This window comes from Phoxinus phoxinus (genome assembly GCF_949152265.1).
Source record: "Phoxinus phoxinus genome assembly, chromosome: 18".
Taxonomy (NCBI): domain Eukaryota; kingdom Metazoa; phylum Chordata; class Actinopteri; order Cypriniformes; family Leuciscidae; genus Phoxinus; species Phoxinus phoxinus.
In genome coordinates, this window is record NC_136893.1 from 8,258,406 (window position 1) to 8,284,467 (window position 26,062).

General features: G+C 37.7%; 2 protein-coding genes across 4 annotated transcripts in view; both read right to left on the bottom strand.

Annotated features, from left to right (window-relative positions):
- Positions 1–15,010, bottom strand: part of chchd6a (coiled-coil-helix-coiled-coil-helix domain containing 6a) — a 60,953-nt gene extending 45,943 nt beyond the window's left edge. Inside the window, exons 1-5 of one of the 3 annotated variants that reach the window (XM_079588345.1) lie at positions 14,868–15,010; positions 14,662–14,773; positions 13,734–13,812; positions 13,501–13,597; positions 10,955–11,099 (exon numbers count right to left, since the gene is read on the bottom strand). In XM_079588345.1, coding sequence (XP_079444471.1) covers positions 10,955–11,099; positions 13,501–13,597; positions 13,734–13,812; positions 14,662–14,745 — 405 coding nt within the window. In that variant the 5' untranslated portion in view covers positions 14,746–14,773; positions 14,868–15,010. The other 2 variants (XM_079588344.1, XM_079588343.1) reach the window with 2 other exon arrangements.
- A 151-nt stretch (positions 15,011–15,161) lies between these two features.
- sars1 (seryl-tRNA synthetase 1) lies at positions 15,162–24,840 on the bottom strand. Its single transcript, XM_079589010.1, has 11 exons — positions 24,294–24,840; positions 22,825–22,895; positions 22,650–22,730; positions 21,473–21,631; positions 18,664–18,807; positions 18,265–18,420; positions 17,843–18,064; positions 17,499–17,628; positions 17,203–17,360; positions 16,969–17,098; positions 15,162–16,580 (listed from the first exon to the last, which is right to left on the bottom strand). The coding sequence occupies exons 1-11, from the start codon at positions 24,427–24,429 to the stop codon at positions 16,423–16,425; spliced, it is 1,545 nt and encodes a 514-aa protein (XP_079445136.1). The 5' UTR covers positions 24,430–24,840; the 3' UTR covers positions 15,162–16,422.
- Positions 24,841–26,062: the final 1,222 nt, after the last annotated feature.

The window sequence follows — 26,062 nt, forward strand, 5'->3', positions numbered from 1 at the left end:
GAAAAGTTGAGAACCACTGCATTTTATAGCAGAGTTCTCGATTATACTTAAAGTTTCAGCATTAGGTGTTTCCAGTCAAAACTAAAATGAGATTTAGAAGTTAAAAAGCTTCAGTCCCACACCATGTTCGAAAACATAATTAAAACTGCTCATTTCTATTTATTACCACCTCTGGTAATGATAATCCGCAATTAAATGCTCTCCCCGTATGAAACGTCCAGATAACGGTCTTGCCATACGGCTATTGATTAACCTGTGTCATATGAAAAACTGATTCAGGTTCATTTAATTTAATTTCAAGTTTTGGAGGCTATGTGATTGAAACTCGGTTGTCACGTATTCTCAGATACGTCTCTTGCACACACACACACTCATAGTGCATCTGTTGTGTCCTGCGGTGTGTGTTTATACTCCGTCATCCCCTCTAGGTTGGATGTGCTGCGTTGCCATCTGATATCTGGGCACAGCTTCCCTCCCGCTTTCCTCGTCTATTTACTCGTCTGCGTTTATTTAACACGTAGCTCCCGGCTAGGCAATAAATTAGCACTTAATATTCAAACTGACTACTCAGAGTGCATGCCGCTGTGGTCGTCTGGGGAGGAGAAGGAAGGGCCACTTGCTTCTCTCGTGCCATTGCAATGAATAATTTCTCTGCCGACGTTACGGCTCTTATCTGAGCCCGATCCGACCACCGTGCCAGCGAGAGCCAATGTCATTTTCGAGCAGGGTCTTGAACGTGATATTGATGACATGAGGGAAAAGAGATTAGAGCAACAAGACAAATCCAGAAGAACTATTTGACAGAGGGTCGGGATTCGTTTGGCACCAGAGGGAGAGACACAGGAATCAGCCCAAGAACGGTCAAGTGCTCACGAGGTATAAAAAATGTATATGCTCATCTTCCTTTACCGAATGGTGGGTAAAGCGTTAAGCTAGCAATCATAATCCCGATCGTCTTCAGGGGTCACCTGCCCCAAAATGATATCCTTCCCCATCATGTTTCATTGTTGCACCTTTTTTTCTTCTTAAAACGCTCAAGGAAATCTTTAAAAAGTTGTTGCCTAGCAATTAGGACGTTCATATGGGAAATGTGGGTTTGAGTCTAGTCCCAATTCTATCTTCTCTCTCTCCCAAAATAATTTGTTATCCCCTTCCAAATTTTAAGGTAAAAAAAAATTACCAAAAAGCGTCACGTTTTCTTTCAAAACGCTCACAATAACCGTAACATAAAGCCAGAGATGTGGGCTAGCGCATGTGGTGCAAACACATCTTGGTGCTCATTTGGGAAATTAAGGTTTAAATTCAGCTACAATCCTATTGGGAGGGAGGTACAAAAACAAACTTTCTCATAGACATAATTGTTCAGTTGTATTAAAGGCAGCCTGGGGAAAAAAGGAGTTGTGGCCTAGTGGCTTACACGTTTCAGACATGTTGAGCCTTGGTGCTCATACAGGAAACACAGGTTTGAATGCAGCTTAAATTAATCTCTTGCCAGATTATTCCAAAACAGCCAGTAATAAAAAAATGGCCAAAAGCAGACAAAATCCCATATACAATTTTGAGGTCAATAAAAGTGGCAAAAAATTATAAACTTAAAGTTTTTATTGAACATTTTAATAGAAAAGTTTAAAGTCACGTGTGGGCTAGAGGTTAGCACGTGTAGTGCAAACACATTTAGATGCTCGTACTGGAAAATACGTTTAAATTAAGTTCAATTCAATGCAGTTTGCATTCAATTAGACTATGTTCACTTCAGACTGCATGCAAAAGTGATGCAAATCCTATTTTTTTTGCTCATATGTGACAGATCGTTTTTTCTCATGACAGTGTGAACAGCACAAACCACATGGCATCTGATGTTTTTTTATTCTGATTTGGGTCACTTCCACAATGTGGTACTAAATCAGATACAGGTCGGATGTTTTGCAATGCAACCTCAGTCTGAACAGTCATCGGAATTCATGTGTGCTGAAGGGAGTCACTACAAAAATTGTACATACCGGTAATTCTTGGTCACTCAGTTAAAATAAGCCTTTACGGTAGTCAGTGGAGGGACAGTGAAGTCTAAGTATCACTGTAACAGCTCTACAAGCAACACTACAAAGCTTTTCCCACATCTTCATCCTCCTTATCACACAAATGCACGGCTTCCGCGGCACATCAGCCATGTTTACGTCCGTATCTTGTTATTGTTCTTTTGCGCATACAGGTCAGTTCGGGACCATGATCAGTTCACACTCAAATCTGATACTGTCAACATTTTAAAAAACTAATGTGTACAGCCAAGCAAAAAAAAAAAAAAACTAATGAGCAATAAATAAGAATTGAGCACTAAGGTTTCCAGTGTGAAAGTAGCCTTATAGTGACAAAAAAGTAAAAAAACTGAAACTTTCTCTTTCAAACAAATTTTCTAGTTCTATTTTGCTAGCTGTGAAAGAAAAAGGTTGTGGCCTAATGGCTAGCACATTTTTCAGATATGTTGAGCCTTGGGGATCACGCAGGAAACCGGTGAATGCAGACACAAATATTTGTCTCTTTCGGTCTCCTATTTATTTCATTGACAAAGTCTAAAAACAGAAAAACTCAGCTTTTCTATTAAACTGCTCATGTTAATGTTGAGCCTATGTGCTCACACAGAAAATACTGGTTTGAATCCAGTCTTTGTTTTGCTCCAATTCAAATCTGCCTCTCGCGACCAATAATTCATCCATTTTGTAAATCACAAAAAGTGAAAAAGTTTGATATTAATTCTTCATACGGTTGTCATAAACACTGCCGTTTTGAGGTTGACATGGAAACAAGGAAATCATTCTCAACTGACACAAAGACGCTTACCAGAAAAACCTGTGACGCACTCCAAAAAAAAAAAAGCCCTTCCGACAGAGTGATAAGTAAACACTTACAAACACAGAGACAACACAAGACCTAATCCTGCACCTAATTCCCTCTTATCCCAGACTCCTGCTCGAACAGTGACGCTAGAACGGAAGAAACGGCGAAGGGAGCACGGGATAAAATCTATCCACTCCACCTGCCTGCCGCGGGCCCCGCTGGCAATTACCTGAGCTCTGGCCTGGCTTGAGCTCAGAGAGCGCGGGAGTCTTAATGGCTTTGCATGCAGGAAGATGTCAGGCCTGAGATTACAATTACTGATAGGACTTTGCTACCAGAACGGCTCTCTTCTCTCTCTCTCCCGCCGCACCGGATTACTCACACTGAGCTTCTCTGATAAACTACACAGCAAGGGGAGATGAAAAGTAGGTAAATAAATAAACGAAGGAATGAATTGTTCACAAGGTGCGGCGTGTGCTTATTGTTATCTTGGGTTTGGGGGGAAATGTTGATGTCTGTGATGAGGTATGTTATGAGGCTGGAGTTTATACACACACACACACACATACATACATTATATATATATATATATATATATATATATATATATATATATATATATACACACACACACATACATACATACATACAATGTTTGTGTGTGTATTTTTATATACAATATATATATATATATATATATATATATATATATATATTTTAGGGCTGCATAACGATTAATCGCAACTAATCATTTGCAGAATAAAAAATTTTGTTTACATCATAAATGTGTGTACTGTGTAAAATAATTATGTATATATAAAATACACAAACATGCATGTATAATTTTAAGAAAAAAAATCGATTTATATATTAAGTATTTATATATTAAGTATTTATAATTATATATAATATGAATTATATTTAAATATAAAAATGTATATAAACATGTAAATATTTTTTACATTTATACATGCATGTGTGTGTATTTATAAAAACAATTATTTTACACAGTACACACATATATGATGTAAACAAAAACTTATATATATATATAAAAACGGATAGTTCCAGTCCTTGACTCTGATTGGTTGAGACGCGTTCGAAGCCGTTGTAAATTACTCAACAAACATACACCTGTGACCGCATTACATTAGTATGTACATTACAATATTTTAATTTTCTTTCTGAAAGAATAATGAATCATAAATAAATGTTCTTCCTTAAAATACAGGGTGCTAAAGTCAGGACACGCCTATGTTAAATTACCATAGAGACAGGCAGATTTTTATTTTTAAAGGCCAGTTATTTCATGGATCCAGGATACTATGCATCCTGATAAAGTTCCCTTAGCCTTTGGAGCCTAGAGATTGGCATGGTTTTATTTCAGTTAGCCTATTAGCTGGTTTGAGTTGCAATGATGATCTTATATAAAGTACCCCATGCCAATCTCTACAGTAGGTATGGTGAAGGGTATGTGATGATGTGGGGCTATCTTAATTCCAAAGGCCAAGGGAACTTTATCAGGATGCAGAATATCCTGGATCCATAAAATAACTGGCCTTTAAAAAAAAAATCTGCCTGCCTCTATGGGAATTTAACATAGGGGTGTCCTGACTTATGCACCCTGTATGTTAAGGAAGAACATTTATTTATTTAAGATACATTATTCATTCACAAAGAAAATTGGTGTCCTTAAAGGTTGGCATCAAGATCAATTTCCAAAAGCTGATTTTTTCTCCCTCTTTTTAGTCAAGTTTAGCATGGGTGGGTGTGTTCACCTATTCTAGGCACTGTAATAAATCTTGTTTGTAATAAAAAAAAAAATTATCATCATCTAAAACGTGCTGCAACATACTATATAATGCTATTAATGTCAAACACATAAAATGCAAAACGCATACACGCACACAAATACAGGCGAAAATCAAATCAGTTCTAGCATTGCTAATCTGATATCACAGCCTCCTCATCATAACACTGAAAAAGTTGCACTTTTTAGTTTAAACTTAATGTAAACATTATGCAAAGGAAAACTTCAATCATGCAGCAGAACATGCATTTTGGTGAGAAACTGGTGAGAGACTGGCGAAAATGTGAAAAGATGCTAAATGAAATGAAGCTTAAACCAGCTTGTGAACACAAAGCCCGTTGGCCTGAGCAGGAGGAGAAAGTTTACAGATGGGTTCTTAAACAGTGCGCTCCTGGCAGAGGTCTACATGCAGTCACTTCACTATATATTAGGAACATATGCACTTACTGCTAGATCATGCTGTTCATTTTCCTTTCAAAGATAAATATGACACTACACACACACACACACACACACACATAATGAAGCTACTCAAGTTAATAGTCTTATGTCCACCAAATCAATCAACACCTGTCAGCTCTAAATCGGTCCTGCTTCCATTAGAACGAACACCATGTGTTCTCATTTTAGGAGGCAAAAACATTGACTGCCATTCCAAATTTTAAATACTGTAATGGTGTACCTGAAACACACATTTTACAATAGCAATTAGCACTGAAGACCTCTTGGGCGTTGTATTGAGATTTGGCAGAAATGAAGACAAAGGCATTGTGTTGAAGAGTTATTCCGCCATCTAGTGTCTAACAACTGAATTTACACCATTTCACTATGTGCGCTGCATCATCTTCAAAGAAGAGAAACCACAATAAATATGCCAAGAAAGTACTAGGGTAAGACCAAAATACTGGTCAGGAGAATGTATAAATGTATAGATTATGGTGATATCGGTCCATAAATGAATCACTGCTCAGCCTGAGCAACAGGAAGTGAGCCCCCACAGCCTCCATTCACACGCAAGTGTGAAGCTTTGTGCAATGATGTCATACCATCGCAGGTACACTCAAAAAAACAGATTTAAAAAACATCTGACGCAAAATCACACACGAGAGGCTGGAAAAGGATCAGAGTCCTTATCACAAAGAGATAAGCCAGGCATAGAAGCACTCCGATTATTTTAGCATCTCTCATGCATAAGTAACAACTGAGCTCGAGGAGCAGGCGGGCAGCTCGGCGGCGAGCGTGAAGCGGTGTTAATGAGACCAGCTTTTTAATGGAACTGTGGAAAGAGAGTGCCAAATGCAAATGCAACTTATCACCTCTCCCCGCCAACAGGCCAGGGAAAGGCATTAATGCGTTTAAGAGCAGAGAAATTAACCACAATCCTCCCCACTCTCTCTCCCTTTAACCACCTCACTCTACGTTATTTCGGATTAATCTTGTAAAGGCTTGTCATGTACAGTGAGAGCTCATGGAGGGCATCTGCACAGACCCCGGCAGATGGATGGAGGAAGTGAGGCAAGCGATGAACAGACAGTGAATAGTGCATTTCACAGAACGAGTGTTACTGTAGTCTGAGTGAGAGTGCAGGGGTGGAGGTGACATTTTAATAGATTTGTGCCACCCTCTTTCTGTAAGACAATGTCTTAAGAGAACAGCGATTCTTTATGTGAAGCAGCGATCAAATACTGAATGGAAAACTGCAATGCAAGCACTACAAGTGGAAGCTTTTAGGTCTATTTTACAAAGTGAAAACATCACAGATGCAAAGATATTCACACTGTGAGTGGGGGGGAAACGGATAAATATAAAAAAGGTGAGTAAAGTCAGTCAAATGTAGGGCTGGAACTAACATTTCTTTTCTTTTTTTTATCAAGTAATTAGATTATTTTTCCGATTAATCGAATAATCTAACAATTGACCATTCGCAAAGACCCACCCCCCTTAGTTACTGTCGCTATGTCCGACAAGCTACGCCGCTCTCACGCCACACCATGTTGTCACGAAGTGAAAAATACATCGCGGAGCAGATCGGACACTGACAACACACCGACAGACAGGACAGACCAGGTTACTTTTCGGTTACTTTTTAATTACCGGTAAACATATTAAACAAAGTCTCACCTTTCAAATTTGGTCATTTTTTAAAAGAAATTTAAACAATAAATGACGACGAACTTAAGGTATTCACACAGAGAACAAAACTTACCAGAGTAATGAAAAGGCAAAACGATTAGGCAAATGTAAAGCTATTCTCACTCAAAAAAAAAAAAAAAAATTAAACCAATGGCAATACGCATTACAAACGGAAGTATTCACATCAGTGAGACGAAAAAAGCAACAACAAAAAACAAACAGGCAAAACGTATCACAAATGCAACACTATTTAAATCAAATAAATGCTGGGTGGAGTATGAACAAATTTAGGATAAAAAAAAAAACCTCACTCATTGACTTTATCATCATCACTGTGAATGATTCCATCGAAATTTTATCTGCTCTGCTTACTTTATCTCCTCTAAACTCAAAGCTATTATCATCAAGAGCATAACAAGCCTGCCATAAGGAATACGTTTATTATAGGAATACGATACGTTGTTTTAATTTTTAAGGCAATGTCGAATGTAAATGTTTATACTTGTGTAAATAGTGCTTATTTTCAATTGTTCAATGCCTGGGAATATTACATTGTGACTCTATGTTACTTAAACCGCTTCAAATTTGTACACCACACAGGCTCGAACAAGCCAGAACAGCAGCTGCAACTTTACCAATAACTCACGTGAAAAATCCCATTGAAATGTCTGGTGTTGATCGATCATATCCTATAACAACTGAGAACACTGCCTGCCATCACTCCTGCCACTCAATTCAACTTTCAAATACACCAAATCATGGTGCATTTATGCTGTCACACACTTCTAATATTTATTACGATAACACTTTCATTGCAATATTTTAACATCCTTTTGCAAGAAACCGAAAACAAAGGATCAATTCCTCCTCAGATGGCTGAGCCGATATCTCACCATGACTCATGCCGTGTTTAACAAGAGAGGTCTCCAGCGATCAGGACATTATTGATAATCATGAATATTTAGAGAAGCGCAGACCTTGATGTTGCGCTCTGAAACGCACCAGCAGAACAGAGAGGAGTCGCCATGTCAGAGCTTCATTCTGATTAATGATAAGACTTCCCATTACATCTACATCACGCAGAGCCACTGCATGCGGCTTGGTTCTCAACTGATGGGTCGCAGGTTTGTGCTTTTAGGGCTACAAACCCGCAGAGAAAAGAAACGGTGCTAAATAATGGAAATAATAAAATGACACTAACTGTAAAATAGTGCATTAGTAGAAAAGCTAAATAAATAGGTTTTTTAGCTTTCACATGGAAGGAGAAAACAATACAATGGACAGCTTTTTGGCAGCAAACACTTAAGATGGGTTTGGTGCACACAGGGATAAAAAAAGTACCCCATGTGTAAAATGAAATGCTCTACTGTTTGTTTCTTTATTAATGCTGTGGGCCTCATTTTCTGCCAGAGGTCCTGGACATCTTGTTCAGATACATGGCATCATGGATTCCATCAAATTCCAACAGATAAAAAAAATCAAAACATGTGCTAGAAATCTTATAACGGGCCATGTTTGGATCTTCCAACAGGACAGTGATCCAAAAACAAACATCAAAATCAAAACAAAAATGGGTCACTGAGCACAAAACCAAGATCTGCAATGGCCATCCCAGTCCCTGGCCTGAACCCTATAGAAGATGAGTGGGCTGAACTGAAGAGAAGAAGCGCCAACATGGATCTGGGAATCTGCAGGATCTGGAGAGAGTCTGTATGGAGGAATGGTCTCTGATCTCTTGTCAGGTGTTCTCCAAACTCATCGGGCATTATAGGAGAAGACTCAAAGCTGTTATCTTGGAAAAAGGAGGTTGCAAAAAGTATTTAATAAAAGGGGGCAAATAATTATGTGTTTTGGAGAAAAACATTTATTTCATAATGTGATTTTCCCCCCACTTTCAATTATTTTACTTCAATAAAAGGTTTGATTTTTGCATATTTTTTTTTACAATGCATTTTATTAACAATGCAGATTTATTTTTTACAGCCTTCTTTGATCATATTTACCAAGGGGGCAAATCATTCTGACCAGCACTGTAGATAATAATAAAACAAATAGCAGTGTTGTGGAGCAAAACCCGTTTAGAACCACTGGTTTAAAAAAGAACAGATCCATACTGAACTCCACACAAACATCAGAATCTCAGCTGAGGGTTGTGGTGACATCTGGGCATGTTCACACATCTGCTAATAAGACACTGGGGTTCAGAGAGAGATGTTCAGGGATGAATAGGAGGATTGAGCTATTATTACCTTCACAACCTACATCCACACACACGTCTAACTCTTCAAAGCTTGAGCCCAGGGGAAGCTTTTCTATTAAGTGTCCAGAACATGTCAGAGCTCAGATAAGACACACCAACAAGACACGTACCACAGGATCCTCGGGTATGGGCTGACGTGTATAACATCACACACACACAGTTTTTCAGTCCAATGTCTGCTAGAACACGACACGTGTTATGCGCAACTCTTATAGACTTGATAAGGTGGCCCCTCCAGGGGCCTAAGAATGAGGGACACAATCCCTAAAGGACCTGAATAAGTGGATGAGAATAAGTGGAAGACGGGACAAAGGAAAAAAAACTCCTGGAATTCAAAGAAGCCAATTTCACCCGTGTCAAGAGAGCAGCAGTGTGTTTCTCAGACCGGGACTTGACCAGGTTGAGTATTCCTCGCCTGCGGGACTTTATTTAAAATAAAAACTTTCAAACTGGAAAATTAAGGGGAGATAAGAATACAAGTAATTAATTTCCCCCTTTTTTTAGCTATATTTATTTACTGTAGAACTGTGAACTAGTTTGGCTATTTGAACGCAGATACATGTTTGATAAAGCTAAGAAAGCAATCAGCCCAAAATGTTAAAGACTTTCATGTTAAAGTGATGGTAAAATGACAGTGATTGTAAAAATCGAGAGTTAAGTTGCTTTTGGCATTTATAAAACAGCTGCAACAGCAATTAAACTGTTAAATTAATATATTCATAGTTTTATTATATTTATTATTATATATTTATTTAAAATAAAATGGCTGTTGCAATCTCGGATGTCCTTTTTTAGTCATTCATTTAGTTTCAAATGAGGGGTATCCAATCAGACTTTAGAGTTTGTTTTAAAATGAGTGTTATTGAATGTAAAAAAAAAAAAAAAAAAAAAATGCAACTAATCAAACACACAAAATCTAAAGCTGTTGCTATTTAGTTTAAATGAGCCGTTTAAACATCCAGTCAAGGAAGGATTGTGAAACTAAACTGATTACGGTCTTTAGAAATCTTAATGAATAGATAAAAAAATATTGAAATCAATGCATGTGCACAATATTGCTTAATAAAAAAAACTGTGAATATTCTATATATCACCCAGTCTTAGCAGGTCAAAAGTTTCAGATTTTTTAGACAATGTATAATATGCTCACCAAAGGCTGCATTTATTTGATAAAAAATTTGAAATATTATTAAAATTTAAAATAACTGTTTTGTATAATAGATTTAAAAATGTAATTTATTTGTGTTGTCAAAGCAGAATTTTCTATTCAGTAGTTCTAATTACTACAGTCTTCGGTGTCACATGATCCTTCAGAGACAATTCTAATGTGCTGATTTACTGCTCAAGATTTTTTTTTAATTATTATTATCAATGTTGAAAACATTGTTGTGCTGCTTAATATTTTTGTAGAAACTGACTTTTTTCTGACTGACCTGAATTTTTCTTTAAAAAGAAAATCATATTTTATAACATTATAAATGTCTTTTCTGGTCACTTTTGATCAATATAATGCATCCTTGCTCAATAAAAGTATTAATTTTATTCAAAAAATTTTTTTACTGATTCCAAACTTTTGAACAGTAGTACTAACAATAGTTAAACAGTAACACTGCTAATATTAAAAAGTATTATTATTTATAAAAACATGGCATTACCATGGTACATGTAAAAAAAGATATCACCATGGTGCCATGTGTAAAAACCACAAGACAATTTTACAATAATATGTTTGCTACCGACCTGCCCTGAAATTCAACTCCTTACACTACATCGGACTATGATTGAAAGAAAAATCCTGCATTCTGTACAGTATTTTACATTGCCTGTCTCAGGGTGCAGTGTAGTCAGAGTGTGTTTGCATGCGCAGTTATACTTCTGTCCTGAAGTATTGTGCTGAAGTGTTTGTAGAAGAGTCTCACCAGCTGTTTGGCTTTCTCAGACTCCTGCTGCGTCTGTACTCGCTCTCTCTGCACCGCTCGAGTGATGTCCTGCCGCGCTGCCTCTCTCTCTTTGCGTGCGATCCGAGCCAACTCCTCCTGTATAATGGCCTGCTGCTGCTCATACCTGTGCAAGCACACACACACACACACACACACAAACACCTTTATTTACATGCCTGTTGCCAAACTCACTGCAGTTCTTAAACCTACCACTGAGTTTCAGTGTTTTGCCCTTTGTTCTTGTGCTCGTTTCAACTATGATTCATACTTGGAGAGAATCCAGGAAAAAATGAGTCCCTTTCAAATTTACAGTCTTATCCTTTGTGGGAACTACAGTATTTAGTACTCATTTATGAGCAATTCTTTAGAGATTTACCGTCAATACATGAATATTGTGAGATTAGAAGCATAATAATGAATACATTTATAAATAAATCATACATTTGGTGTTTTAAAATGTCAGCTTCACATGCAGCAGATTTGCATGAAGTACTTCAGGAACAGTCCAGAAAGGCTCTTTAGTGCTAGAATTGAAGATGTGTCATCTGGATCTGTGTTCAGAAATAATATTGCTGTATAAAATGACTTGGGCCACCTCAAAGTGACACTGTTCTGAGAAGTTGATATTTTTATATATATATATAATTTTTTTAGTCCAAAATCGTGTCTTGGTGTGCAAGGCAAAAAAATAGCCCCTGTAGTCAATTTTATCCCTTAAAACTCATATTTGATCACCAAAATTACATATTTGAGCGTTTTTTCATTCATACCTTAAAATTCATACCTTAAAATAGCTTGAATGTAACTCTACACCCTTGTCTCATTTCTGCGGAGTTCACACTGAACGATTTTAGGCCCGATTTTCGCTCGCCGACAGGTTTTGTGAGATCGCCAACAAATGGCCGAAATCATAGGCAAATCGGTTCTCGTTCATGCGAGTGACAATCACGCATTGTGAATGATCAAAGACGTGATCTGAGAGAATCGCAGAGTCGTCGCCGACGCCTGTGAGATATTTTGGCATGCTAAATAAATTCTAAATCCTGCTGTGTGAATGTGTTCGGAGTCTGACTGAAAACTACATCGGCGATGACCTACAGCCAATGAGAAAGCAGGGCAGCGGGATGTTCAGGGAGGAGTTATAGACCAGAATATCAGTATTTTAATAGATATATTTTCAGTTACATCAAACAGAAACAAAGCACAAACATTTGAAATGTCACAAATCAGCGCACACACAATTTGGATCGCAATCTTCTTGCAGGCTATCATTTTTAATAACAATTTCAGTCTCCATGATCTTGCGTTATTTCCTTATCACTTCTCGCGTGCGTTTGGCTGTGAAACGTAGTTTGCGGACCAGACAGAAGTTGTTGCCGATTCTTTCTTTTTGTAAAGTCATGCAATGTGAAACCCCCTGTCGCCGATCCATCGTGCAGTGTGAACACAGCAGCAACTGGATGTTACCCCAGATAGTCGTGCACTGTGAAAAGAACAGTGACCCGACTACTTTGAAAATCGTGCAGTGTGAACTCGGCATTAGTATACGCGGTTCTATGAATATGCTAATTAGCCCCACCCCCAGTCACACCAGCTCAGAGATCCACTCGTTAATGATCACACATTGACGTGATTGGTTACAAGGTAGTTTGTGATGTCAGAAACACCAGCGATTTCAAAGCGATTTTCTTTGGTTTACTGCAGTTTTTAATGAGAAAAATTTTAATGAGACACACATGGTTTGTCTTAACACATTTTAAAACCACATAGACATAAACAACGTTAAAAACTTGATTGATGCCACACTTTTTCATGCCACAGACAGACAACCAAATATGATCCTCATCAAATTTAAAGGCCAGCAATATATTTTCATGTAAAAAGAGACTCATTTAAATTGATACATTATAACAATTTTAAAATGTTATTTGTAAAATATTTATTTTGGTCGAGTTTTAACAGATTAGTGCCCGATTTCACGGGCAAGGCTCAAGCCTAGTCTCAGACTAAAATGCATGTTTGAGCTGTTTTAACTGAAAGCAACTTGCACTGACATATCTTATATCATAAAATATGTCACTCACAGCCATTGTTTTGTCTGAAGATGCACATCAGTAATGGTGATTTAAGGCACATTTATAACAGCTACTTCATTTTCTAAATTAAACACCTTTTAAATGTAACTAAGGCCTAATCCTGGTTTATTCTAAGCCCTCTCTGTGAAACCTTTTTTTTTTAAGTTAACACATTCAACTTTTTTTTTCTATTCACAAAATGATTATATTATTATGATAGATAATAAATAAATAAAATATTGTTTTACTTTATTTTAATATATTTCATTTAATTATTTTAATATAATTGTTATTCATTTATTTTAATATAATTGTTATTCATTTATTTTAATCTTTTTATCATTTATTCATTTTAAAGTTTTTTTGTTAAGTTCTCTAATCTTTTCAAAGGACACCCTAGCACTCTCTTGGGGGTCCATGAACCCCAATTTGACAAACTCCTTAGATTACCTCTTCCTGAGCTCCTCTTTAGTATCAGGAAAAGTCGTGTTGGCCTGTGTTTTTGGAGGTTGTGGGTCAGATGTGCTGGACGTTCGTGTCTGCTGACCTGCAAAGTTATAGAAAAACTAAAATAATTATCGCTAACATGCATTACAAATGTAATATCTCACTTTTTGCTTCTCGTAAGCACACAGGCATATAAACTGCAAACATTTATGACCATGGAAAATATTATGTCATACCTAGGTTTTCTTTATTGTTGACAGGTGGTCTTGGATCAGCACTGACATTCCTCATGCGCTGTAGGACGTCTTCAGACAGCTAACAACATAAATGTATAAAAATGACTGATGAACATACACAAGTTAAATTAAGCAATGGTGTCACTGATAACTCATCATGTAGGCTATTATCGTTCTGTTATTGACAAAAAGTAATGCACAGCAGTTGACAAACTGGAAGGGGAAAAACTTTTTGATCTACTTTTTGAAATTTGTCACTTATAAAGCTTAATCATTCGTTCTTGGGTATCCTTGCAGATTTTTAAACACACATAACTCTCATTGAATGGTTCAATGACTCGCACATAACACACACACACACACACTTGCCTAATCATGCAACCACTCATTTAAATCATAGGCTATATGATCTATTAAAGATCTATACGATCGAACTCAAAAGATTTCAGTCACTTGGAAGAATGACACTTTCCAGAGCAAGCAAATCTGTGGTCAACTATATTGTAAGAGTATTAAAAGATTACCCGCGCTTAACGTCCAGACAGTAAGTTACCATACATACACCTGCCCTTGCCCTTAGTTTCAATTACACTTCTGCACACCTGAGGACACACTAGGTCAGTAACGTATGAGTCCAACACAACTTCCAAATCAGGAAACAGTTTCTCGGTTTCAGACTCGGCTGTCAATAGCCAGAGCTGACAATTATATGCGGACTGCAGATATTCATGTAACGTTAACTTATCTATTTGTGAAATGACAGACATCCGAAACAACAGTGTGGCCTGTTTTCCCAAACTCGTCCTGTTCATTGAAGGACGTTCTGTTAACCCTGTTGCAAATTCACGCTACAAAGTCCCGCAATACCAACCACAATCGTACATAACCAGAATGACTTAAAGGTCATAAATATCTGATGTTGGATTACCTTCACTCCACGCAGAATCCTCACTCTGTCATCCTCATCTAGGCCGAAAGAAACTCTCCTTGACGTGCTTTCTCCGGATCCCATCGCTTTATGTACAGCTTCGTTAATGGATCTTTAATAAACGATAAACAATTTTATTCTTTAACTGAAATGAACCCAAATAATTTAGTACATACGCCGATATGTTTGACAGATTCACATCTTACCGTTGGGAAGTGGCAGTTTTTAAGGGCAGTATTCTGAAACACTATTGGCGAATGACATTGCAATGAGCCAATGAAATCTCAGGATATATCGGCGACTGGAGAAAGGGCTTCTGGGAGATGCAGTCCATCAGACTCACTCAGTCCTTATTTAGAGGGGTTTGATGCTTTAGTGTACTTATTTGACAAGTGTACTTCACAAAAATTATTGTTTGATGTGCTCCAGTTTAATCAAATTACTTCCAAAAGTCCAGGATGGAGTGGTTTCTTGCATGAGGTTAAAAAAAGTTTTTAATTCGTTTACTGCTTTTTTATTACCTCCCAACTGTTTACAGTGACCATTTAGTGGGTAAGATTTTGCACAAAAACCCTTCATAAACAATATTTGGATTAACACAATATAAAGTGTTTTCTCATTAGATTTTTCAAATTTTGGCACACAAAAAAAACAATTAACTCTATGATCTAATGGGTTTGGCTTAATTATACATTTGATAGCAACTATGCAGTCTTTCTTCACAACTCTATATGGGTGAAAATGCATTATTTTTTTTATTACAATGTACACTGCTTAAAAAAAGTGTTTTAAAAATAGGCATATGAAATAAGCTTTCTAAAAACACCCACATAAGATGATTATCATTAAAGTTGGCTACGTTAAATGTATGATTCCTGCACAATAAATTGCCCAAAGTTTTCCTACATTTTATGTTGCTTCAGAAATCATATAAAAGTGTGCAATGAGATAACAATAGCCTAATTTAACACCCTTAACATAATATTCATGCATTCAGAAAAAGCATAACACGAAACATAATTCAGAGACAATGTTTTCTTTCAGGTATTGATTTATCCTCAAATGCCATCATACTCCTCACACAAGGCATCTTAAGCAAGTACTGTACATATAATAACATTCCCTGTTTAACAGACAAATTACAAGAAATGTTTATATGAAGCAAAAGGCAGACTTTAATGACTCTTTAACTTTTGTGACAATGTGAACAGTAAGTGCACAGTAATCAATTTACTGAACTATAATTATAGCGCGAATATTAATTGTAAGACAGGATATTGAAAGAGGTCTGTCCGTTATCCAGAACAGATTTTCATTAAGAATTTCCTAAAACTCCCACCTCCAATGTGGCACTGATGCAGAATAATCCCAGTACTAACTGTAATGACCATGCATGTTCCCTTTAATTCAACAGCAGAATTATAATACAATGCCTCAGGTAATTACAGTGCCATCAAGGCATTTCGGTCTAATGGCTAAATGTCTGTCACAATATCATGCATTTAATTAAAGATTTCAAAGACCTCTTTGTAGGAAAATGATTGGAGAATAATTTAAAATAAGATTATTAAACACGACACCATCATCACCGTTAGACAGACAGCGCCACAGTAGGACTGTCCCAGAGAAAGTAAAGTGAGGCAGGGGCATGACAGGGACGAAACCATGTGACAGCTTCAGTGGACAATGTTTGTGAATGGGGTACAGAAAATGGAGGTCTTTTGAACCATTATGATTGGCTGGGATTGCAAAGGGGCGTGTCTAAGAGTCATTGACTGACATGTTCTCCACTTTGTTCTCTATATCAGCGTCACCGCCCTGTTTCTTCTTCTTCCCTCCATCCTGCTGTTTCTTCTGCTTCTTGGTTGCCTCCAGTTCAATGGGGGCTAGCTTCACAAACTTGATCATTTCTGTTAAACCTGAGGTAAAGAAACCATAATATTGAGATTGATTGGAGACTACTTCTTATCAGAGGAAACGTAACCTACACACATTGAACATCTATCTAAAAGGTCCACTTGTAGCTCACATATCCGGTTCTTTTGATTGAAAAACAGATAACAGCGTGCAATAGAGTTATCTTTAACCTCTTCTTGCGCTTGAATGGTTTAAAATTGCCAAGAATAAACAAGTGCAAATTATATACTTTCACTCTATAATGGTTAAACTTGGCAATTAATCCGTGAATCACATGCGTGCCGAACCATCGGCCCTGGTCCGCACCGATCACGGCTAAACTACGATCCATTGAACCCTTACTTGTGAATCTGTTCTTTTTTTTGGAAAACAAAAACATACAATGCTCACCTGGAGGCATGAATGCCTTGAGAGGTTCTGGAACAATAATACCTTCCTCTGTCTGGAAGTTCTCCAAGATAGCGCACATAACGCGAGTGGTCGCGCACATGGTGGCATTTAGCATGTGCACAAACTCAGCCTTTAAGAAAACAGACACAATCACAATGGTCAATCAAACCAACCTCAAATGGTAAAAACAGATAACCCAGCATGCTTCTTCAGAACAGTGGAGTAGAACTGCACCTTGTCCATCATTTTCTTAGTCTGACCGTAGCGAATACGCAAGCGGCGAGCCTGGTAATCTGTGCAGTTTGAGCATGACACAAGCTCTCTAAAAGCCTGGGAGCCTGGGAACCAAGCCTCTAAATCCAGCTTTTTACTAGCGGCGTGGTTCAAAGCACCTGTGAAACAAAAGCAAACAATTCATTTGAAGCTTTTTTTTACAGGAAGCTGATAAAACTTTCAAGATTTTCCATCAAATGGTGGCTTATTAGTTCCATTGGTGCTCTCAGTGGAAAAACTGGACAATGTGAACTAACCCGACACAATGTTGACGATGCGGTAAGGGATTCCTAACGACTGATAAAATTCTTCAGCTGTTCCAATCATCTCATCAAACATCTCCCAGGACTTGCCGTCATGAGGAGAGGCGTACACAAACTGCTCGATCTGGAAAGCAATGGAAAGAGTTTGTATTCAGAGAGTTTGTGATTTAATACTTGAACAATTTTAATATTAAACAAGATTCTTCTATATAATACCAAAGATCTTTACTTACTGCAAAATTGAATAGACGTCTAATTCCTTGTTATGAAATAATACAGTCGTCTAAAATGAATATTCCACTGTTCACACATTATTTTCATGATAGAAATGCTCGGACCTTCTCAAACTGATGGACCCTGAAGATCCCGCGCGTGTCTCTGCCGTGAGAGCCCACTTCCTGTCTGAAGCAGGTGGAGAAGCCGGCATAGCGGATGGGGAGATCCTCTGGCTTCAGCCATTCATCTCTCAGGAAAGCTGCTATTGGCTGCTCCGATGTGGCAATCAAATACTTTTCGTCTACTGAACTGTCGTCGGACTTCTCGCTCCCCTTCCCGATCACCTGAACAAACACATTATATTAAATGCTTTGTTTCTGTAGATCGAGTTTTGTTAGTTGTATGAAGTGGTTCTAGCATGATGATGATGTCAACTTTTGTGCAACTAATGTATATATATATATACACACATATACACATTAGTTTATACATTTTAATATATCAAAAGCTCCAAAAAAAGTATTAAGCAATAGATAGGACAAACCTTATAGAGCTCCTCATCAAACTGGCTGAGCTGAGCGACCTCCTGCATGACCTCTTTCCTCATGAAGAAGGGTGTGTACAGTGGGTTGTAGTTCTTGCTGTACAGGGTCCGCAGTGCATAGTTAATTAAAGCCTGTTCCAAGAAAACTAAAGGCCCCTGAAATACAATACAACGTGACATTTTAAAATGGCTGCCAAGTGCTTTTTGGCTTGTTTATTTTGAAGAACTGACATGAGACCGTGCGTAAATATTGTGCAACAAGACAAAATGGTTACCACATGCTCAGTATTGAAATGATCAGACGTAGTTAACCAAAAACAATGCCATTGTTCTTCAGTTCCCTTCCTTGCACAGTTTGACAATTTTACTAAATGAATTTTAGGTTAAAGGGCAACAAACCTTTAGGAAATATCCTCTGCTTCCAGCCACGATGGCTCCTTTTTCCCCTTCGTATCCATCCACCATGACAACCAGGTCCACGTGAGAGTACTTCTTCTGCACTGTGCAGTCACCCCAGGTGCGTTCCACCTTATTATCGGCATCCTGAGAAAGAGAAACAGCGTTTTACCTTAGTCTCCAGTTGAAGAAGTTAAGCAACAACATGTTGTTGTTGTACATTATACACTGCATGGCCAATAAAAAAAGTCACCATCTGGATTTAACCAAGCAAATAGGAAAGAGCCTTCCATATGATAATACTGCCGTGATCGATATGCTTCAGCTGGCAACCAGTTATTTAACCCTAACTGATGCAGTGAGCAGCTTCTCATTTTTAAAACAAAAAAAATTAAGTATAAAGCGAAGAAAACAACTATGGAGATTTCTGTAACTACTAAAATTGAGATAAGAACTGTCCAGCACATTATTAGAACCTGGGAGGACAGTGGTGAACCATAATCTTCGAGGAAGAAATGTGATGGACATTTTTTTTTTTTAATGATCATTATCAGAGATCACTTAAACTTTAGGTGAAATCAAATTGTAAAACACACTGTCATGTTTAATAGTGAAACTAAGAGCATTTAAACACACAATGCAAAGAGAACTTAAGGGATTGGGACTAAACAGATGTGTAGCCTTAAGAAAACCACTTATCAGTGAGACTAATTGGGGGGAAATGCTTCGATTTGCTAGGGAGCATAAAGATTGGACTCTGGAGCAATGGAAAAGGGTCATGTGGTCTGATGAGTCAAGATGTACCCTGTTCCAGAGTGATGGGCAGATCGGGGTAAGAAGAGAGGTGGATGAAGATGCCTACCGTACACGCCAGAGGGGGCAGCGTGATGATCCGGGGTTGCTTCAGTTGGTCAGGTCTAGGTTCAGCAACGTTATTTTTTGTGCCCAAAAAATAAGGCCAGCTGACTATATGAACATACTGAATGACCAGATTTTCCATAAATGTATTTTTTTAATATGCATGGGCATATTCCAAGATGACCATGCCAGGATTCATCGGGATGAAAGAGTGGTTCAGGGAGCATGAGACACACATTCACACATGAATTGGCCACTAGAGTCCAGACCTTAACCCCATTGAGAATCGTTGGGATGTGCTGGAGAAGATATAACGCTGCGAAGCGACAAGATCTAGGCGAGAAATTAAAGGTCCCATGACATGAAATTTTCACTTTTTGAGTTTTTTTAACATTAATATGAGTTCCCCTAGCCTGTATATGGTCCCCAAGTTTCTAGAAATTTCAATCGGTGTAAATAGAGCTTTTGCTATCTTTCTCTGCCTTTGAAAAAGTGGAAGCTCAATCGGGCTGATCTTGAATCTCCTCCGTATGACGTCATACGGAGGAAATGTTACCTCCCCTTTCTCTGCTTTGCCCGCCCAGAGAATATATTCCCGCATGAGAAAATGAGCTAGGAAGTAGGAACGCGTGCGCACGATTTTTGTTTGTCCACGGGAGGTATCATGGCTTTTGAGCAAGCGAAGCATAATAATTGCTCAATAATTGGATGTACAAATGAACACTGAAGCCTTTTTTTAGTTCCTTCATCCAAGCCCCAGAAGAACCAGTGGATTCATTTCAAATGCGCCGACACAACTCCCCAAAGTTTTGCATGTCTGCGGCAAACATTTCACCGACGACTGTTTCCTCAACTTGGATCACTACAGAGCTGGACTCGACGAACGTCTGAAAATAAATCGATCGAGCCGAGCTACAATTTCTGATGTGTAATTGTTCAAGTTCAGACAGGTAATCTTTCTCTCAAATCGTTCAATACTGCTGTTTATGCCTCAGTAAGTCAAGCCAGTGACTAAAATATCAACTTCACATCGTTTCTTTTAGTAGGATGAAAATAATCGTATTTAAATTGTGAATAAATTATATACAGAAAGCGATCAAAGAACAATCTTTGTAGGAATCGCGCGCACGCGTTCCTACTTCCTAGCTCATTTTCTCATGGACACAGCGCGATCGAGTTTATCTGGACACTTGCCAAACTCGTTATGAAACAATGATGCACGTTACACTGCACATGAAGCTCTTACTGTATGTACATCATCGTGTTCGCATTGGTGAAAAGCAGAGAGAGTGCAGAAACTGCTGCCATGATAAGATCTTCATTCTCGCGATCAACAACAGACTGTCATCTGCTTGCGCAATGCTCATCACGGCAACATTTTATGTGATGGGAATAGATCTAAATACTTTAAAAACTTCTGACGATTTGTTAATCTCGATAGCTGTAATAGTAAAAACGTATAATAACTGTAGTAAAAGTATTCGAGAGAGTTTCACATGTAATAAGTAGCTATTTCATATGCAAGCATGTCAGCCAATCACAGCATTGGCCGGTTACACTGAAGTCTCACACAGAACCACCCCTTCAAACAGAGCGTTTAAATCAGAGGCTAAAACTGGGCTAGGAAAAATGCCTTTTGTTTCTAAATTATGACTATTTTCTATCTAAAAAACATACTAACATTATAAGGGCAACCCAGGACACATTATAAAATAATATAATAACCCCATGTCATGGGACCTTTAATGCAACTTTGGATGGATATAAATGTTTTTACATTGCATGAGTTTATAGAAACGATGCCATGACGAATGTGTGCCGTAATTAAAGCAAAAAGCAGTCCAGCAAAATATTAGTCTGTGATCTTTTTTTTTTTTTTTTTTTGGCCAGGCAATGATTTGGTTAACAGGACCTGCCTAGTGTACTGTGTATATAGAAACACCCTAAAACTCACCTCATCGTTGCTGATGGGCACAGAGGGATGCAGGAGGTTTCCGATCTCTCTCAGGAACTCAAAGCGCTCCGCCTCCAGCTTTAGACGATCACTGTCTGTCTTCTGCACAGCCTCTTCCACCAGTAACCGCACCTTCTTAATCTGAGTCACCGTGAGGGGCTGCCAGAGACAGAATGCAGAATCCAGTCTTCATATATATATATATATATATATATCGGTCGGTGCCATTAAAATTACTGGTACCCAACCCTAATATATGTCAGTAAAAAACAAAAAAATCTACAAAAAATATTATCCAAAATACAGAAAAAAACAGTAATATTGTTGGAGGTCTTTTTTTTTTTAAGTTAAAATATTCTATTTGAATATATTTTAAAATGTAATTTATTCCTGTGATGGCAAAGCTGAATTTTCAGCATCATTACTCCAGTCTTTAGTGTGTCACATGATCAATCAGAAATAATTATAATATTATGATTTGCTAATCAAGAAATATTATTATCAATGTTGAAAACAGTTGTGAACAATTTGTTTTCAGGATTCTGTGATGAACAGAAAGTAGCAGAAAGGACAGCATTTATCTGAAATAGAAATCTTTTGTAACATTATAAAATGTCTTTAATGTAACCTTTGATCAATTTAATGCATCTTTGCAGAATAAAAGTATTAATTTCTTTAATTTCTTTCTAAATAAAAAATAAATCTCACTGACCCCAAACTTCTGAACGGTAGTGTTTAATGTTACAAAAGCTTTCTATTTCAGATAAATGCTGTTCTTTTTAACTTTCTGTTCATCAAAGAATCCTGAAAAATAAAATAAAAAAATAAAAATCAACACTGATTGATTTTCTGATTAATAATAAATGTTTCTTGAGCAGCAAATCAGCATATTAGAATGCTTTCTGAAGGATAATGTGACACTGGGGACTGGCGTTATGATGCTGAACATTTAGCATTGCATCACATGAATAAATATCCTTTTCAAATATATTCAAACAGAAAAGTTATTTTATATTGTAAAAAATAAAAAATAATTTTGGACCAAATAAACGTAGCCTTGGTGAGCAGAAGAGACTGCTTTTGAAAATATCTTACTGAACTAAAACTTTTTTAACAGTATTGTATATACACTTATTATACAATAATTATGTGAATAACACATTATAGCTCGACTCACTGATAATGTTTCTCCAGCGAGGGCTTCCAGATTCTGAGCCTCTTCTGGAAGAGTGTCATCGTCACCAACCGGCTCTTTCTTCTGCAAAAACATCATACGACCAGCAAGCAGAACATTATAATTATTACTCAATGATAACAGATCAAAACAAATATATGACAGCTGCTTTACGTACCTTCATCTTTTCACCGATGGCTTTGCTGCACAGATTCTTGGCCTTGTTTAGGTTATCTGCTGTGAAGCGACCTGGAGGCATAAAAAAAGAAATATTTCTAACATCAATGCATATCACTGATATACTGGCAAGTGGTCTGGCAAGAGTAATCCTCCTGTATTATAAATTATGGCAAAATTTGAAATCACCGGGAGAAAGGCATTTATTCAAAAGGCATTTATTACCCCACTGGATGCGTTTTTTGGAGCAACTCAATACTATTCAATGTCATTACAAAGTTGGGAAGAGCCAGGATACTGTTTAATATGACTATATTCAGCAGAAAGAAAGTCATATATACCTCGATAGACTTAAAGGTGAGTAAAATACGGGATAATTTTCATTTTTTGGTGAACTATTCCTTTAAGTCGACATGAGACTTAAATGCCTCTGTTTTCTGTCAGGAACTGTTTTCCTGAAGTTTCGATAGTATTTTCTTCTCTACTGTGTCGTATATAGGAGTGAAACGGCTTCTTGGCAAGAGAAAATGTAGGGTTGATTTAGTTTTTTATATGTACTTGATTTTTTTCATCGGGAATTGATCGAATCCTTGGATGGTTGTGGTTTGCTATTGGTCGATCTCATGTGAGTGACAGGTTGTCCCGCCCTCACGCCAGTAAACACATCATCGGAGAAGAGAAGAGATGTCTGCAAGTGGGAGGGGAATTTATTTTGATTAAAGATTAGGAGAGAGCAGATTCATTTTGAAACAACAATAATGTGCACGGATAAATAATTTGTAATAAATACGGCAATAAAGAAAATAATAATTGTCCATTTATATTTCATGGTGACTTTAAAGCAACCTTTAAAGACTTTAAAGTCCTTAGTCCATATGGTGACCACACCAAACTTAAATATATTAATAGTGAGACGTTTGGATGGATTTAAAGGAATAGGGAACTAAATTGTTATTCCTAATATTTTCACTTTAGTTGCATAGGCAAGAACATGACTAAAGAACAGTCTGGCACACAACAGCTCTGAACAGTCAGCAGCTCCTCCTCTGTTAAAATCACTCCGACATTGTGATTGCATCAGATACAGCCGGGTGATGCTGCGACAGGTTTAACCAATACATACCCATACCTCTCATCCCCAAATAACACCTGATATAAACGTATGTTAGGCTAAATAACAGAAACAAGTTTTATTCACTGAAGTAAACAATGTGAATCACACTATGACAGGCGGGTTAAGTATTAGCGTCAATGCTACATGCTACTCCAGTACACCGGTAATGCAGTTTCTGCACGTTTCCACGCATTTTATATTAACTTTATTACGTGTTATAGCACAGTCAGTGTGTGTTTCCTATCTTGAAGTCTTAAAGATTATTAACAGATTTGTTATACGTGTCACAATCTGTTCTCATTCACAGGCTGCCATGTGTTTCGTTAGCTGTAACGTTAGCGTTAGCCGATACTCACATTTCCTCCATTCTGTATCCGTTTGGATCAGTTTATCCACCAGAGACTCATCCTTGAACCGTTTCCTCTGGGTTTCCCGCACGATTTCAGGATCCCCGCCTTTGTCGGTGCGAAACAGGTCTAAATCGAGCACCATGATGCCTGTGGACGCGGTGTGCAGTGCGGATGAATGAAGGAAAGGAATATAGAAAGTATGGAGAAATATGGAGGGGAGGCGCTAGAGAGCCTGCTGTTATGCATATTCATTACTCTGCTCTAGCGAAGTACAGAATCATACTACTGAGCTAATTCATATTAATTACTTTAAATCGACGCAGTCACGCGTAAGCTAATTCATATTCATGAGCCAACCTCCGTGAATTCGGCTGCTGCACGGTCATCTGTTTATTGCCTTTATTAATAACCTTTCTAAGTCATTATTGATATTTTATCCCCAACTGGTATTTTTTCTTCTTCTTCTTGGTGGTCTAAATTTGTTAAAGTTTACAGGTTACCAGCAGCAACACTGGCTAGCTACTTTTCATCGAGAGGCTTGAATTGGTAAGGCAAGGCAAGGCAAGGCAAGTTTATTTATATAGCACATTTCATACACAATGGTAATTCAAAGTGCTTTACATAGAAGAAATTAAAATAATCAAAAGAAATAAGAATAATTAAAACAGTTTAGAGTAAAAAATAAAAATAAAATACAGTGCAAACAGTTGGACGAACAGTGGCACAGTGCTCATTCAGTAAATGCAAAGCTAAACAGATGTGTTTTGAGTCTGGATTTGAATGTGGCTACAGTAGGAGCACACCTGATCTCTTCTGGAAGCTGGTTCCAGCTGCGGCTAGCATAACAGCTAAAAGCGGACTCTCCTTGCTTTGAGTGAACCCTTGGTATTTCTAGTTGATGTGATCCTAATGATCTGAGTGATCTGTTGGGTTTATATTCAGTGAGCATATCTGCAATGTATTGAGGTCCTAGGCCATTAAATGATTTATATACCAGTAATAATACTTTAAAATCAATCCTAAATGTGACTGGAAGCCAGTGTAAAGACCTGAGGACTGGTGTGATGTGTTCAAATTTTCTGGTTCTGCTCAGGATCCTGGCGGCAGCGTTCTGTACGAGCTGCAACTGTCTTATGGTCTTTTTGGGAAGGCCAGTGAGGAGTCCATTACAATAATCCACCCTGCTGGTGATGAAAGCATGCACAATTTTCTCTAAGTCTTGACTGGAAACAAAGCATCTAATTCTTGCAATATTTTTTAGATGATAGTATGCTGATTTAGTTATTGATTTGACATGACTACTGAAGCTAAGGTCTGACTCTAGAGACACACCAAGATTCCTGACTTGATTTTTAGTTGTTTGACCTCTGGAGTGAAGGTATGCATTCACCTTGAGAACTTCATCTTTGTTTCCAAACGCAATGACTTCAGTTTTGTCTTTGTTTAACTGAAGAAAGTTTTGGCACATCCAACTGTTGACTTCATCAATGCATTGGAACAGGGAGTCAATGGGGCTGTAATCGTTAGGCGATAGGGCTAAGTAGATCTGTGTGTCGTCTGCATAGCTGTGGTAAGAGATTTGGTTCTTTCTCATTATTTGGCTCATTGGGAGCATGTACAGGTTGAATAGGAGTGGCGCAAGAATTGAGCCTTGAGGAACTCCGCATGTCATGGATGTCCACTCAGACTTATGGTCTCCTATACTCACATAATAACCTCTCGCTTCTAAGTATGACCTGAACCATTTTAGGACTATCCCAGAAAGCCCCACCCAG

Excerpts from the sequence above, each read along its gene's own strand:
- sars1 (XM_079589010.1), bottom strand. The coding sequence starts at position 24,429 with ATGGTGCTCGATTTAGACCTGTTTCGCACCGACAAAGGCGGGGATCCT. Across the intron at positions 22,896-24,293 it reads GGATACAGAATGGAGGAAAT|GTCGCTTCACAGCAGATAAC; the intron begins GTGAGTATCGGC and ends TTATGCCTCCAG. Across the intron at positions 18,065-18,264 it reads TTGATGAGGAGCTCTATAAG|GTGATCGGGAAGGGGAGCGA; the intron begins GTTTGTCCTATC and ends GTGTTTGTTCAG.